Source organism: Gobio gobio (assembly GCF_949357685.1).
Source record: "Gobio gobio genome assembly, chromosome: 10".
In the NCBI taxonomy this organism is placed as follows: domain Eukaryota; kingdom Metazoa; phylum Chordata; class Actinopteri; order Cypriniformes; family Gobionidae; genus Gobio; species Gobio gobio.
In genome coordinates this window covers 8,778,083-8,794,375 of record NC_137116.1, presented here as the reverse complement: position 1 = coordinate 8,794,375, position 16,293 = coordinate 8,778,083, and the positions used below count along the sequence as shown (strand labels likewise).

At 40.3% G+C, this 16,293-nt stretch overlaps 2 protein-coding genes across 3 annotated transcripts in view; both read left to right on the top strand.

The window, feature by feature from the left end:
• The window catches only part of brpf1 (bromodomain and PHD finger containing, 1), a 37,344-nt gene extending 25,795 nt beyond the window's left edge, over nt 1-11,549 (top strand). For both annotated transcript variants that reach the window (XM_079826438.1, XM_079826437.1), the window contains exons 11-16: nt 1,201-1,473; nt 3,041-3,188; nt 4,879-5,012; nt 5,084-5,199; nt 5,986-6,140; nt 10,472-11,549. In XM_079826438.1, the coding sequence (XP_079682564.1) occupies nt 1,201-1,473; nt 3,041-3,188; nt 4,879-5,012; nt 5,084-5,199; nt 5,986-6,140; nt 10,472-10,655 (1,010 nt within the window). In that variant the 3' untranslated portion in view covers nt 10,656-11,549. The remainder of the gene's footprint in view (nt 1-1,200; nt 1,474-3,040; nt 3,189-4,878; nt 5,013-5,083; nt 5,200-5,985; nt 6,141-10,471) is intronic.
• The window catches only part of LOC307132267 (interleukin-17 receptor E), a 517,506-nt gene that overhangs the window by 462,935 nt on the left and 38,278 nt on the right, over nt 1-16,293 (top strand). The window lies entirely within an intron of this gene.

Sequence of the window (16,293 nt, the reverse complement as noted above, 5' to 3'; positions counted from 1 at the left end):
ATTTGAACCGTTATACCCCTATTCTGTCACACAACAGTCGTTAAATAAAAATAAATAATAAATAAAAATTTGCTGTGCGCTTTCAGAGAGGCTCCGTCCACACTCTCTTCTGATTGGCTGTGATATTGGATTAATTTGGTTGCGAGTGCAGTGCACCTGCAGAGAGACTCCGCCCACAAGCTCTTCTGATTGGCTGTGATTTTGGATTGATCTGGTTGCGAGTGCAGTGCGCTTGCAGAGAGGCTCCGGCTACAAGCTCTTCTGATTGGCTGTGTTTTTTATTTTAACGTACCTTGTAAAAGTGTTGTGTCGGGTGAGGACAGACAAACCACTTGTCGCTGGAATCTTATCGCATCACGCTGGTTAGGACACGGTTTAAGCGTTAGCAACTCGTCCATCACCATTTGTTCTTCTACAGACGTGATGCCTCAGGTCTGGTTTTGAGGATTGTTGAGGAGAGGTTTGCTGTTAGTTCACAAAACAAACTAGTTTTTTTCCTCTGATGTATGATTAGATGCATCCTGTGGACTTATGCTAAAGCAGAGACCTGAGCCATATCTAGAGAACAGAATAAAAATGATTCCCTCACTGTTATTATATATGCATTTTAAGTCATTTTAAAAACTAATGTTTGCTTGGGTCTATCTTTATTACAAAAAAATCTGATTACTCGATTAATCGTCATAAAAATCAACCAATTACTTGATTACCAAAATAATCATTAGTAATTGACAGTTCTAATTGTTACTTAATATAATATCAATTTACTTTACATTTCCTTATCTACTGCCTGGTGAGAACATAAATATTTACAAAGAATTTAACATTTTATTAAGAAATTTAAATGCTAATGTTTTCGTGGTTTCTAACATATAATAGTGGTCATTAACATTATGATTTTTTCATATCAATTCTCGCTGAAGAAAACTGCAATGTAGTGGATTTTGACCTTGAAACACCACTGCAGAAACGGATACTTTTCTAGTTGAAGAATTGAAAGAGTAAAAAGTAGTTTTTTTTCCTTCTGAAATGTAATTAAGTAAAAGTGCAAATGCCCCAAAACAATACTTGACTATAGTAATCAAGTAAAATGATTTTGACATTATTTCAAAAAAATGTTTCTTCCTCCAAAGGTTAAATGACTCTGTGATTGTTCTTTTTTAAATGGGCAAATATCCCGTCTTCCCTTTGTCTCTGTAGATCTGAGCACGTCGTCTTCGGCGCTGGCCCCTGAGGTCGGCCGGCGCACCTCTGTCCTCTTCTCCAAGAAGAACCCTAAAGCCGCCGGACCTCCCAAGCGCCCCGGACGACCCCCGAAGAACCGCGAGGCCTTGCACGGGCCGGGTGGGCTGAGCTCCAACTCCATCGGCCCACCGCAGCTTCCCTCGCTCAACCAGTCACGCAAGAGAAACCACAGCCCTCAGTCCAGCTCCAGCTCGGAGTCCGACAGCGAACACGATCACCTCATACTGGGTACGTCTGTGGCTCTGTTACACACCTCCTAGTGAGCTGCCTTGATGCACACTGTCTACAGAAGCTGACATGGTTAATGATTAGGTTCTCACATGAAGTGTAGAGTCACCTTACAAAGATTTCGGATGTTGCCAAGTTAACCAAACCATACTCTAATAAATATTTCATACACAGCAAGTCAGCAACCACAAATTATGGATAACAATGTCCATATTTAATTAAGGCATCTTTACACAGCCGAGTTAAAGCTGCACTATGTAACTTTTCCTATGTAACTGTTTATCATATTAGTAAATATTAGTAAATATGGTAAATATCAGTGAGATGTGTGGCTGGTCCACATTGCAGTGTAAACATGTAAATGTATGGTGGCGAGTAAATCTGTGATCCATGCTACTGCCCGTTATTTCAGTAATGCTGCAGCGTCTCAAATCTCCACATTAGCAGATGGAAGTTCGTTAGGTGACATTCTCAATTCATTAGAATTCATTACTTGTGACCCTGGAGCACAAAAGCAGTCACAAGTCTCATGGGGATATTCGTGGCAATAGCCAACAAAAAAATTTTGATGGGTCAAAATTATAGATTTTTTTTTTATGCCGAAAATCATTAGGATATTAAGTAAAGATCATGTTCCATGAAGATATTTTGTAAATGTCCTACTGTAAATATATATAAAATGTATTATTAGTAATATGCGTTGCTAAGGACTTAATGTGGACAACTTTAAAGGCGATTTTCTCAATATTTAGATTTTTTTGCACCCTCAGATTTCAGATTTTCAAATAGTTGTATCTCGGCCAAATATTGTCATATCATAACAAACCACACATCAATGGAAAGTTAATTTATTCAACTTTCATTTTATGTATACATCTAAATAAATAAAAAACCCTGACCCCTTATGACTGGTTTTGTGCTCACTTTTGTTTTGACTTCTGCCGTTGAATGTCACCGTTTCTATCATCACTGCTCATATTCACACACTGACTGAGGAAACTCCCACACTTCTCTGAGTCAGATGTTTTCTGTAAAGAGGCTTGAATGCTGGGAAGTCCCCACCACCGGAGGACTCTCGAAGACACGAGGATCAGAAAGCAGCCTGATTCACCAGAAACATCACTCTTTATTCAAATTACACCCTCACACATAATTCTCAATATCACCACTTGAATTAATAAACTAATTAATAATGAATTATACAACTACTGTATGTCCAACTTTATCAGCAATATATACTGTATATATCTCATCTCAACTGCTTGATTGTTTGTATCGATGTGACCGCTATCGCTCAGCTCTAATCTGATAAATGAAACCATAAGGTATGATGATATTATAAGCATATTAACATCATGGCTTTCTGTAAAGCTGCTTTAGAATAATGTGTATTGTGAAAAGCGCAATATAAGTAAATTTGACTTGACTGGACGTGAAGTACTAAAAAAAGCTTGAAGGTGAACTGACATGTGGAGAAGAGGTACGTGAAGATTCCCTGTGTGAATGAGCTGTAACAAACACACCAGTGTAATGTTTGAGTTTGTTTCTTCTTCTGTGCTCCTCTCAGATCTCCACAGTAATGGTTTCGGAGGAAGCGGTCAGCCGAAGACAGAGAGTTTTCTGGTGTACAGGAACGAGCGCAGTCTGCCCCGCTCCAGCTCCGACTCTGAGTCCACCAGCAGCAGCAGCAGCAGTGCCGCGTCCGACAGGACCAGGTACACACACACGCATCACTCACACACAGACACACTTACACGCATCACATACACATGCTCACACACACATACACATGCTACACACACACAGGCTACAAACGCACACCTCACACTCACATTTCACACACATACTCTCATGCACACACTCACACATGCCACACACACACTGTCATGGCTTTATGTTGCTCATAAACACAAAGCCTGTTTTATGCAATCAGGAGCTATAAATGCTATTTGTTCACTGTTTTCACTTTAAATCGGCAGCAAAATCCTTACTTAATTTACTGTATATACACCGATCAGGCATAACATTATGACTAATTGTGTTGGTCCCACTTTTGCTGCCAAAACAGTCCTGACCCGTCATGGCATGGACTCCACTAGACCCCTGAAGGTGTGCTGTGGTATCTGGCACCAAGATGTTAGCAGCAGATCATTTAAATCTTGTAAGTTGCGAGGTGGGGCCTCCATGGATCGGACTTGCTTGTTCAGCACATCCCACAGATGCTCGGTTGGATTGAGATCTGGGGAATTTGGAGGCCAAGTCAACACCTCAAACTCGTTGTTGTGCTCCTCAAACCCTTCTTGAACCATTTTTGCTTTGTGGCAGGCGCATTATCTGCTGAAAGAGCCACAGCCACCAGGGAATACCGTTTCCAAGGGTGTACATGGTGTGCAACAATGCTTAGGTAGGTGGTACGTGTCAAAGTAACATCCACATGGATGGCAGGACCCAAGGTTTCCCAGTAGAACATTGCCCAAAGCATCACACTGCCTCCGCCGGCTTGCCTTCTTCCCATAGTGCATCCTGGTGCCATGTGTTCCCCAGGTAAGCGACACACACGCACCCGGCCATCCACGTGATGTAAAAGACATGATTAATCAAACCAGGCCACCTTCTTCCATTGCTCAGTGGTCCAGTTCTGATGCTCACGTGCCCACTGTTGGCGCTTTCAGCAGTGGACAGGGGTCGGCATGGGCACTCTGACTGGTCTGCGCCTAAGCAGCCCCATACGCAACAAACTGTGATGCACTGTGTATTCTGACACCTTTCTAGAAGAACCAGCATTAACTTCTTGAGAAATTTGAGCTACAGTAGCTCGTCTGTTTGATCAGACCACATGGGCCAGCCTTCGCTCCCCACGTGCATCAATGAGCCTTGGCCGCCCATGACCCTGTCGCCGGTTCACCACTGTTCCTTCCTTGGAGCACTTTCGATAGATGCTGACCACTGCAGTCCGGGAACAGATGCTCTGACCCAGTCAAACTCGCTCAAATCCTTACGCTTGCCCATTTTTCCTGCTTCTAACACATCAACTTTGAGGACAAAAGGTTCACTTGCTGCCTAATATATCCCACCCACTAACAGGTGCTGTGATGAAGAGATAATCAGTGTTATTCACTTCACCGGTCATAATGTTGTTCCTGATCTGTGTATAACATGAATTACTTCCTGACACAGTCCTGTACAAAGTTTATAGTCCAGTGATTAACAAATACATGCTTATCTGTTTGAATAAGTCCAGTGTTTGACGCTTACTTTAGCGACACAATGAAAATGTACACTAGGTTTTTGCTTCAAACTTTTAAACCGCGCACGCGTGCGTGCGTGCGTGCGTGTGTGTGTATATACTATATATACTCCTGGTTCACTCCTGCAAGCGTAACTCTGTTGTTTTTCTCCTGGCAGCACCACTCCCTCTAAACAGGGTCGTGGGAAGGCTTCGTTCTCGCGCTCTGCGTTTCCGGACGACAGCAGCGAGGAGACGTCCGGCACGGAGAACGACTCCTACTCCATGGGAGGATCCCGAGGAGTGTCTCACTGTGAGTGCAGCAGACGCACACACTTTAGATATGTGCGCCGTTCATGGTCTGACCTGTGTGTGTGTGCGCAGTGGTTCGGAGCAGGAGCCGATCGGGATGCTGGATGAGTTCAGATGACTACAGTTCTCTGGACGCTCTCGATCTGGTGTGGGCTAAGTGCAGAGGATACCCATCATACCCCGCTCTGGTGAGCGTCACACCTAACACAGACTTCACTACATTTTCATTTGCACTGTATGTGAAACATGCCCAAAACATGGGTTATTGGGTTATATTTGATCCCAAAACCAAAAAGGCAGAAGGAAGAAATTGTTTTGCAGAAAGAACATCAAGCTTTTTGAAGCATTAAAGGTGAAGTATGTAGTTTCTGTGACTTACAACAAAACACGTCCCTTTCGTCCCTCCTTCACCTCAAACACCATTTGTTTCCATCCACCATTTATTGAAATTTGGGGATATTACATAAAAAAGTGCTGGATGGAAACGACAAGATGCGCATTAATTATAAAAAAAATATATAAATGTTTTTATTAGATAAGAAGACATGCGCATAAAGTGCGTTGGAAACACATTTGGGTTGTTGACGTGACATAGCATTTTCACTGTCACACAAGATAAAAAAGAATATTAGTATTGTCATCATTTATGCAAATGCAGTAAATGGTTAAACATTTCTTTGTCTTACATGGACCTGTTGATTAAAAAAAAACTGCTTTGTCTTTATATATTTTTTTTAAATTTTTGAGCCAAATCTCAAAAGTCTCAAGCATGGTTCAATAAATTACAACTTTTATCAATCGGTTTCCCAGGAAGTGATGATTTTGTTCTCTTGAACACATGGGAAAGAAACACCAAAGTTAAATTAAATGCATGACTGATGGTTGAACAGAAGGTGCTGTTGCTATGTGTGTCCAGCAGAGGGTGGCGCCACTCCACTTTTCTCAAGTTGAGACGTGTCATATCCTTCCCTCAGATCATTGATCCCAAAATGCCTCGAGAGGGCGTGTTCCACCGGGGCGTCCCGATCCCAGTCCCGCCTCTGGAGGTGCTGAAGCTGGGAGAGCAGATGACGCAGGAGGCGCGGGAACATCTCTTCCTCGTGCTCTTCTTCGACAACAAGAGGACCTGGTTAGTCACACGCTCATGTTCTTCCTCATGCTTTTGTGCTTTCATAGGACAGAGACTACAACTGTGCTGCTGTCTTTGCTTAGAGGTGTGCGTCTGACAGACACGATCATACATTTAACAGTCACCTAAAGTCTGGGGGACAGTAAGATTAGATTTTTGGGGGGCAAAATATTAATACTTTTATTCAGCAAGGACGCATTAAATTGATCAAAACTGACCGAAGATTCTATTTCAAATAAATGCTGTTCTTTTGAACTTTCTTTTCATCAAAGAATCCTGGAAAATAAAACTGTTTTCAACATTGATAATAATCATTAATGTTTCTTGAGCATCAAATCCTCATATTAGAATGATTTCTGAAGGATCATGTGACACTGAAGACTGGAGTAATGATGCTGAAAATTCAGCTTTGATCACGGGAATAAATGACACTTTACTAAATGTGACCCTGGACCACAAAACCAGTCATACGAGTACATTTTTTGATTGAGATTTATACATCATACAAAAGCTGAATAAATAATATTTCCATTGATGTGTTGTTTGTTAGGACAGGATTTGATATATTTACAGTAGGAAATTTACAAAAAATCTTCATTGAACATGATCTTTACTTAATATCCTGATGATTTTTGGCATAAAAGAAAACGGGATAATTTTGACCCATACAATGTATTGTTGGCTATTCATTTCACGTGACGTCACACCATTATAGGAACGCCCACCTCGAGGGCAAAACAAGGCTTTCCTCCCTTCCCTGCCAGTCATTTTTTACCAGGATTGTAGTAAGACGGTGATATTAAAAGACCAAATTCAATATACACCTTATTGTTGTTGCATACTTTGTACAGGCAAGAAAATGAACACAGAATATTAATGCAACACAAGGTTTCTCATTAATTGTTTTTCCCATTGAAAACCATTATAAAGAAAACGTGTTGCATTCATATTCTTGGCTCATCTACTCGCCGATATAGTATGCACCGTCAAAAAGGTGTAAACTGAATTTCATCTTTTAAAGGTGCACTATGTAACATTTTTCCAACTATTTGTAAATCGTGAGAAATTTTAACCAAGGAACCGGGACGTGTGAGGGAGTCGTCTGTCAATTGCCCTCGGTTTATTCTCACTGCAGTGTGCAAGTCATAGCAGCCGCCGAGGGAACGCACAGAGTAACGTCATAACATCCTTTTCAACACACTCAAATGTATCTAATATGATAAACAGAGCTGCGTTACCTCATACTCATGACCGGAAAAGCGGATATGGCGCCGGCGACTGTGGCATACTAAAAGTCCAGCTGCTCGCGAGGCGTGTGTTGCGTTCATCTTATTAACAATCGCTCCAGCTGCCTTGCTCAGCTCCACAACACGGTCCTGCTCTGCTTCATACTACAGTAACGTTAATAATTGCTTTCCTATCCCGATTCTTTTCCATCGGCTGTGAGGTGAAGACCACATGTCCCAAGTTCAAATGGTGCTTTTGTGCATTCACGAGTTTGAAGCGAATTTGCGTCTGACGCCCGAGTTAAAAAAATTGAACTTTGGCGTCAATTCGCGCCGCTTTAACCAATCAGGAGCCTGCTTGCTGCGGTCACGTGGTAAAGTGACATAATGAGAAACCCTGCATAATTTAAAAATACTACTATTGTGTCACAAAATGTAGTTTTAAGACTTTTTCAGGTGAGAATGTAGTTGTTTAAAGCTTAAATCTGTGGTTTATTTATAAAGAGAGCGCCTATTTAAAAAAAATGATCTTGTGTTTTTGGAGTTCCAGGCAATCACCGGGCACTCACCACTCATTAACCCCGGCGAGAGCAGCCTTTCCTCAGCCAGTCCTTCTGCCGTTTGCCGCTGGCTCTGATGTCCTGTAGTGGTGCATCTTGTGTAGATCTAACGGGCGATCTTTGGTGTGATGAATCTATCGTTTGTTTTCTGCCAAATCCTTTTGACTGAGGGCAAAGAGAAGTTTCATAACTTTATTTTTTAAGGATATTTAAATACACATGCAGTGAAGATAATGTAGGAGTCGCCTGGACCACATTTGTGTGGTTATTAATGTTTAATATATATTTTTAATGAAAATTAAAAGAGGCAGAGTGGTGTTTCATGACATATTTCTCCTGGAGCGCCTTGAATACGCGTCTATTTCGCTTCAAACGCTCGATTTCTACGCACGGATGGATTCAAAATTCACGCGTCAAACTAGACGCGGTAGATGCGATTTTGACGCTCTATTCGCGTTTGGTGTGAACGCAGCATAAGGGTGGGTTGCACTAATAAGAATTCTTTAGCCTGGCGTCGGTTCATCCTGATCAGCCCTTTAATTCTAACGGTCTTTCTTCATGGTTAATCTGTGTTTAAAATTAAGTGGTGTAACACAACTCGATTTAAAATGAAACCCAGATCAACAAATCTTTGATTAGCGTTAAACTTTGCTTTATTTAATCCTTATTAGTGCAACTCACCCTATAAGTGTTTTAAAAACGTCCCTCTGTTTTTAGTGATTGAAATACTGCAGCAGGTGCTGTATATGTATTACAAGTGGCCAAAACTTGCATCTTCTTCAAATTTTTTTGTTTTTAAGATGGAAATTTGACAGGCTTGCGCTGCAGTTCTATGGCTGTTTTGCCCTCCAGGGCTCCGCGACAGTCACGTGACTATGAATTGCCACACATATACCCGTGCGACTTATGACTGGTTTTGTGCTCCAGGGTCACATATTCTCATAGAAAACAGTTATTTTACATTGCAATAATATTTCACAATTTGACTGTATTAGATGAGACTAATTATACATTAAAAAGTCTGACCGACCCCTCACTTTTGAATGGTACTCTATATAAAATACATTGCAAATATTTGCTCTTTTTGTTTGCTTCAGTTCCGTAAGGGATTGAATTGAAGTAACTGTGTTTTATTAAAATATATTTTGTTCCTGTGAGAGAGGAAACTGTGTTTTCGGTCCTCATGTTTTCATGTTGATGATGTGAGGAATCTTCCACACATGCGTTTAGAGTTGTGTAGAAACCTCAGTTGGTAATTTTCCACAGTTAGACGTGTGGGTTGTGACAGATGTGTTCTTGGTCTCTTTGATTTTTTGAATCTGCTCGTGACTTACATCAGCGAGGGTCACATGTTTGTTCAGTAACGCTTTACAGTAAAGCTCCATTTATTAGCATTAGTTAATACACTAAGCATTTATTAACTATCAATCAACAACTGTATTTTTTATTAAACAACGTTTACACAGATTAATGCATTTTTTGCTCTTTGTAAATGTTAATTAATTCTTTAACTAATGGGAGCTTATTGTAAAGTGTTAGTTTATTCTTACATTTGCATTACATCATTCTCATATATTTTACAACTAAACGCATTTTGCTATAATTACTCTCATTCCGTGTCTAATCAACCAAATTTCAGAAACGTACATTTTTTTATTTTGTTAATATTTTTTCTGTACAAAGACAACATAAATAGTGACGAAAGCCAAAATATTAAATGTGATTGATTGTATTTTTACTGAGTAATCCACTGTTGTAAATTGTTGTAGAGGAGGATCAAAATGAAATTTTTCACCTGAGATTTGGAGCCAAATTATGGGGTGTTAAAATTAAAAAATAGTTAAAATAGCTTTTTCCCCATTTTTGAACGGTCACCGTTGGCATATAATGAAACACAGAATGCTAAGTCAACAGATTTCACTAATAGACCTACCAATCTCTGTGTGAAAATAAAAGAATGATGCTGCCATCTTTCGAAAGTCATTTTTACACCCCTGTAATTTGGCTTCAAATCTCAGATGAAAATTGTTGTTTTGACGATTGAAGATTGGATTACTCAGTCAATATAAATCTGAGACATTTAATATTTTGGCTTTCTTTAGAAAAAAAATATTTACAAAATCAAAACTGAGTATAGGGTCATTGGATCAAGGTCCCTGGCTGTCTCATTCCCATTACTGTAATGTTTCTAATGAATGGTCATTGTTCTTCATGGTCACACAATCATTACTGTAGCACCGCCATTTCCTGAAATCGTCATGGTTGATGTACGCAGGGGTTAATGGGTTCAATTTTCATTTTAAACAGTGCAAAAACTCTTAATGCGCTTTGTCATCAAGTGATGCTCTATAATGATCGTTGATGTTGATCTGCTCTGACCTTCTCATGAGAGACTTGAACTCTGTCAGCATCTCCGAACATCCGCTGCAGGCGAACAGAGAGAAATAGGCCAGAGGAAATGAGCATGAATATGCTGAATTTGAGAAAACAGAATGTTATACAAGGCACTAAATGTGTGTGTGTGTGTTTGTGTGTGTGTGTGTAGGCAATGGCTGCCGCGCTCCAAACTGGTTCCTCTGGGCGTCAATCAGGACCTGGACAAAGAGAAGATGCTGGAAGGCAGAAAGTCGAACATCAGGAAGTCGGTTCAGGTGGCGTATCACCGCGCCATGCAGCACCGCAACAAAGTCCAGGGCGACCCCAGCAGCGACACCAGCGACAGCGACTGAACACACACGGGTCACGACTCACACACTCTAATTCTCTACTCTGGTGCTAAAGTGCTTCACGTGTCATCAGGATGAGTGTTTCATGTTAGATGTGGCTGTATGCAGTCATAGATACACAGTCCATTTACCTCACACACTACAGCCAGTATTGAAGATTTGATCAAAACACTTTTTCTCAGACAAAAAAAATCACGATTCGAAAATGCACATGAAACCGCAACCCCAAGCACTGCAAAAAAAGATGTTCTTCCTCAGCGTTTCGCTCTCGTTTTCCAGCACAAATATCTAAACATTTACCGGAGAAGCGAAATGACTGAAGATATTGAATCTTGTTTTGACGAAGTGAGTTTATGGTTAAGATAAGGACAAATATCTGCCAGATTTGATTTTGTTTTATGTATAAACTCCCTTAAATGTTGACACCTTTTTCAGAAAACAAGACTTATTATATTTAAGAGTGTTTTGAAATTTGTACAAGAAAACAAGCGGAGGAACACAATTTTTTGCAGTGAATTTAGCACACCTGAACTGTGATCTGCTGTGGAGAATCCACGTAAATGTTGGTAACCGAGGCTGACATGAAGAGCATGCTACGCATTTATGGAGAGGATGCAGAAAAGTCAAATGTGGTGATGTATTTATTCGTTCTTCCAAACGCCCCTGATCTTCCCATGAAGTCCCCGCACACCCTCAGCTCGTGAAATGGTGAATCTGTCGGTGTTTGTTGTGTAAATCTCTTGTGCTCTGTGTTTTCTTTGAGAACGAATGAATGAATGAAAGAGTCCATGACTAACTGTTGTCTGATCATGTGCCAGTTCTGTCACTGTAGATCTTTTATATATATATAAATAATACATGCGATAGACTTTAATAAAAAAAGGTTTGAGTTTTGTACATCTGTTTCTTTGTTGTTGTGTTTTGAAGAATCAACGAGTCTGTACACCGATCAGGCATAACATTATGACCGGTGAAGTGAAAAACACTGATTATCTCTTCACGGCAACTGTTAGTGGGTGGGATATATTAGGCAGCAAGTGAACATTTTGTTCTCAAAGTTGATGTGTTAGAAGCAGGAAAAATAGGCAAGAGTAAGGATTTGAGCGGTCAGTATCTATCAAAAGTGCTCCAAGGAAGGAACTGGTGAACAGAAGACAGGGTCATGGCTCATTGATGAAGACAGGGCCAAGGCTCATTGATGCACGTGGGGAGCGAAGGCTTGAATCGAACAGACAAGCTACTGTAGCTCAAACCTTGGGTCCTGCCATCCATGCGGATGTTACTTTGACATGTGCCATCTAAAATATAAAAATTAAATTTCCAATTTAAACGGTCATAAATCTTGAATTCTTTGGCGCACAGACTTAAGTTTGGACTTGAAAAACCTGAAAAAAGAACAAAAATACCATTTTCCATTTTTATATGAAATCTATAGTTTTTTTTTTTTTCAAAACACATTTTAATCTAAAACTGTGAGTAAGTACGAAGTCATAAATCTAAACAAGTTGTGTTCCAAATCTGAGGTTGATATCTCCAATAATGTGCTTTCAGTCAGATTTTGTTTGGGTGCAGACTAGTAGATGAAATTCGTCTCCCTTTAATTTCCAATGCAAACGATACAAGTTTGAATGTTTTTTTCAGGCTCATGTAATCTTTTCGAATCATGTCTGATTATTTTTTTTGTGTTCACACAACGAACGCCGAAACCTTTACCAAGTTTTGTACCGTTCCGATAAAGTAAATAATAATAAAAAATATAAATATAAACCGTTTCAGTCAAAAACAACCGATCAGATCCAGAGGGTTAGCAACACACGAGTTACACACCAATACTCCCGGATTGGGGGTTTGTTTACTAATTTGAACAATAGTGTTAGCAATGCTAGCGTCCTGTTAGAACCGTTAATAACAGCAGTGACAGAGAAATAAATGCAGGAGACGAAGCAGAACTCGTTTTTGACACGCACACCTGTAAGACAGGTTATTGTCCTTCCCACCTATTGTTCTCAGAAACCTCACACACCCTCAGGCGCCGCGTTGAAACACGAGCATCAGCTGTCGACTTGGATATCTGGGAACAAAACAAGATAGCGTTTGATTTACGCACAAAATGTACGTACTTTCACAAACACTGCAGTTTCCTTCAGCTAATGCAAAGTTTCACACAGAAAGAGAGCGTAATTCTCGTTCTCTTGTGTCGATGTGAGATGATCTGTGTAATGTTATCTAGGTGTCGTCTCAAACAGAACGAGGCTTGTGTGAATGATATCCTGACAAATTCTCCCTGCTGTTTGAGTTATTAAACGCACGTTTGCACACTTCTATAGGCATGCGCTGGCTCATTGAGGAAAGAATATGCATACATGTTTAGGACACTGATGTAGGCCTAACCCTTTTTGGTAACACTTCACTTAAAGCCTTTATGTAAAGGTATTCATAATGTACGTTATAATGCATTATGTATTTTCATAAATAATTGCAACCAAAGTTAAAAATGCATTATAATATTTTCAGACATGTTCCATCTGAAACTGGTTGTTGCATTGTACTTTCTAAAGGTGTAACAATGAATAGATAAGTATTATGTTGTCATAATTGTGGTTAACTATTCATTTATTTATAAAGGCAATTCATACACACAATGACAAGTACACGCTGTAAACCCTAACACTCTAAATACTTAATTGGTTTGAGTAGGACCAACTTAAATGAAGTGTTATGAGTATTTTTCTTTTGAGTTCACAGCACTGACATAATTCAAGTCATCTGAACTGTTTCATTGTTTTGAGTTTTATGAACTCATTTCCTTTCATTTAGACGAACTTAAGCTTAACCGAAACTGAGCTGGGATTTATATTTCCCAGCATGCTTTGCCCATGGCACTCTAATGCTGCGTTCACACCAAACGCGAATAGAGCGTCAGGAGCGAGTGATTTCAATATTAAGTCAATGGAAAGGCGTGCTGACGCGCGTCTGGAGGTCCTGCGAGATGGACGCAATTCCGCCTCATTCGCGCGTCGGACACGAATTGAGCGTCTTGCGCGATATGCGTGTTATGCGCGAGTGATGCTTTTTGTGCATTCATGCGTTTGAAGCGAATTCGCGTCTGACGCCCGAGTTGAAAAATCTGAACTTTGGCGTCAATTCGCAACGCGTTAAACAATCAGGAGCCTGCTCGCTGCTGTCACGTTGTAAAGTGACGTGATGAGAAACCCTGCATAATTTCAAAATACTACTATTGTGTCACAAAATGTAGTTTTAAGACTTTTTCAGGTGAGAATGTAGTTGTTTAAAGCTTAAATCTGTGGTTTATTTATAAAGAGAGCGCCTATTTAAAAAAATAATCTTGTGTTTTTGGAGTTGTGAGATCCAGGCGATCACCGGGCGCTCAACACTCATTAACCCTGGCGAGAGCAGCCTTTCCTCGGCCAGTCCTTCTGCCGTTTGCCGCTGGCTCTGATGTCCTGTAGTGGTGCATCTTGTGTGGATCTAACGGGCGATCTTTGGTGTCATGAATCTATAATTTGCTGTCTGCCAAATCGTTTTGACTGAGGGCAAAGAGGAGTTTTTAAGGATATTTAAATACACATGCAGTGAAGATAATGTAGGAGTCGCCTGGACCACATTTGTGTGACTATTAATGTTTAATATATATTTTTAATGAAAATGAAAAGAGGCAGAGTGGTGTTTTATGACATATTTCTCCTGGAGCGCCTTGAACACGTGCCTATTTCGCTTCAAACGCTCAATTTATACGCGCGTCCAATTCACTGTGGACGCGCGAATGGATTCAAAATGTTCACCCGTCAAACTAGACACGGTAGACGCGATTTTGACGCTCTATTCGTGTTTGGTGTGAACGCAGCATAAAGGGAGAGTAAATGCTCAAATTAAGTGTTATATAATTTTTTTTTTCTGCAAGATTAATGGAAAGGGAGATTTAGTAGTGATTCATGTTTTGTTATAGTGATTTAGAAGAATATTCTAAATCCCATGCTATTGTTAACATGTTAGCAAATTAGCAAGTTGGTATTTTCTGAATTAGTTTGTTATAGCTAGCAAAATATTTATGTTGAGATAACCTGATCATTTTAAGTTAAATGTATAAATTAGTGTACTCAAATATAGATGAGTACAAAATAAAAAATCTATCAGTTTCTTAACTTAAAAAAACTCTCATTTAACTTTGAGTTCTGACAACTTATGGTTTACAGTGAAGTAAATAACTAATTTCATTTGCAAGAACTAAAAAAAGGATATTAATTGCATTCAAAATGTATGAGTTAGTTAACTCAGTACTTAAATTTAGGAGTAATTAACATGCATGAGTACTACAAATTCATTCTGCTTACTTAAAAATGGGAAAATCATAACTCAAAATATTTGACTGATGTATGTAACTGATTACCTCACACTTTTTGAGTTAGCCCAACTTATTCGGGTTTACTGTGTGTGTGTGTGTGTGTGTGTGTGTGTGTGTGTGTGTGTGTGTGTGTGTGTGTGTGTGTGTGTGTGTGTGTGTGTGTGTGTGTGTGTGAGTTTGAGTTTGAGTTAAGTACTGTATATATATTTAGCCTGACAAGCCAGACCCACATCAAGATGTTGGGTCTGGAAACTCACCATTGACAGGGCTCAATCCGAGGGGCGGGATAAACGGTTGTCTTTCAAATTCCCTCTGCACGCAATTTGATAGCGCCATAAGCGCCACAACCAACCAGAGCAAAGAAGAAGGTGAAGCCGAGCTAACGTTAGTTGATAGACTTTCGCCGTATCCGGTAGGCAAAACTTCGAACATATCTTCTTTTCTTATGGAATGACTTCAGTGCCGTTCTTTTCTCAAAGAAAAGCTTAACTCCAAGTCTTCCAGAGTCGCGGCCAAATTCGATTCAAAAGACTGCTGTTCGTCAGCTTCTTTGTTTACGAGTAACACACAGAACGTTAGCAACTCTGCCGTGACGTGCCGTCATTATGTTAAGCCCGCCCACCGACTCTACATACGCTGTGATTGGCCTGACCAGAGTTTGGTTTTTCCAGCTCTCAGGTCTACCGAGAGTTGCTAGACTACACTCGCGGCAAAATAGATTTTCTGCCGCTAGGGTGCGTCTAGATTTCTGGGCTAGTATACACTCACCTAAAGGATTATTAGGAACACCATACTAATACTGTGTTTGACCCCCTTTCGCCTTCAGAACTGCCTTAATTCTACGTGGCATTGATTCAACAAGGTGCTTGAAAGCATTCTTTAAAAATGTTGGCCCATATTGATAGGATAGCATCTTGCAGTTGATGGAGATTTGTGGGATGCACATCCAGGGCACGAAGCTCCCGTTCCACCACATCCCAAAGATGCTCTATTGGCTTGAGATCTGGTGACTGTGGGGGCCATTTTAGTACAGTGAACGCATTGTCATGTTCAAGAAACCAATTTGAAATGATTGGAGCTTTGTGACATGGTGCATTATCCTGCTGGAAGTAGCCATCAGAGGATGGGCACATGGTGGTCATAAAGGGATGGACATGGTCAGAAACAATGCTCAGGTAGGCCGTGGCATTTAAACGATGCCCAATTGGCACTAAGGGGCCTAAAGTATGCCAAGAAAACATCCCCCACACCATTACACCACCACCACCAGCCTGCACA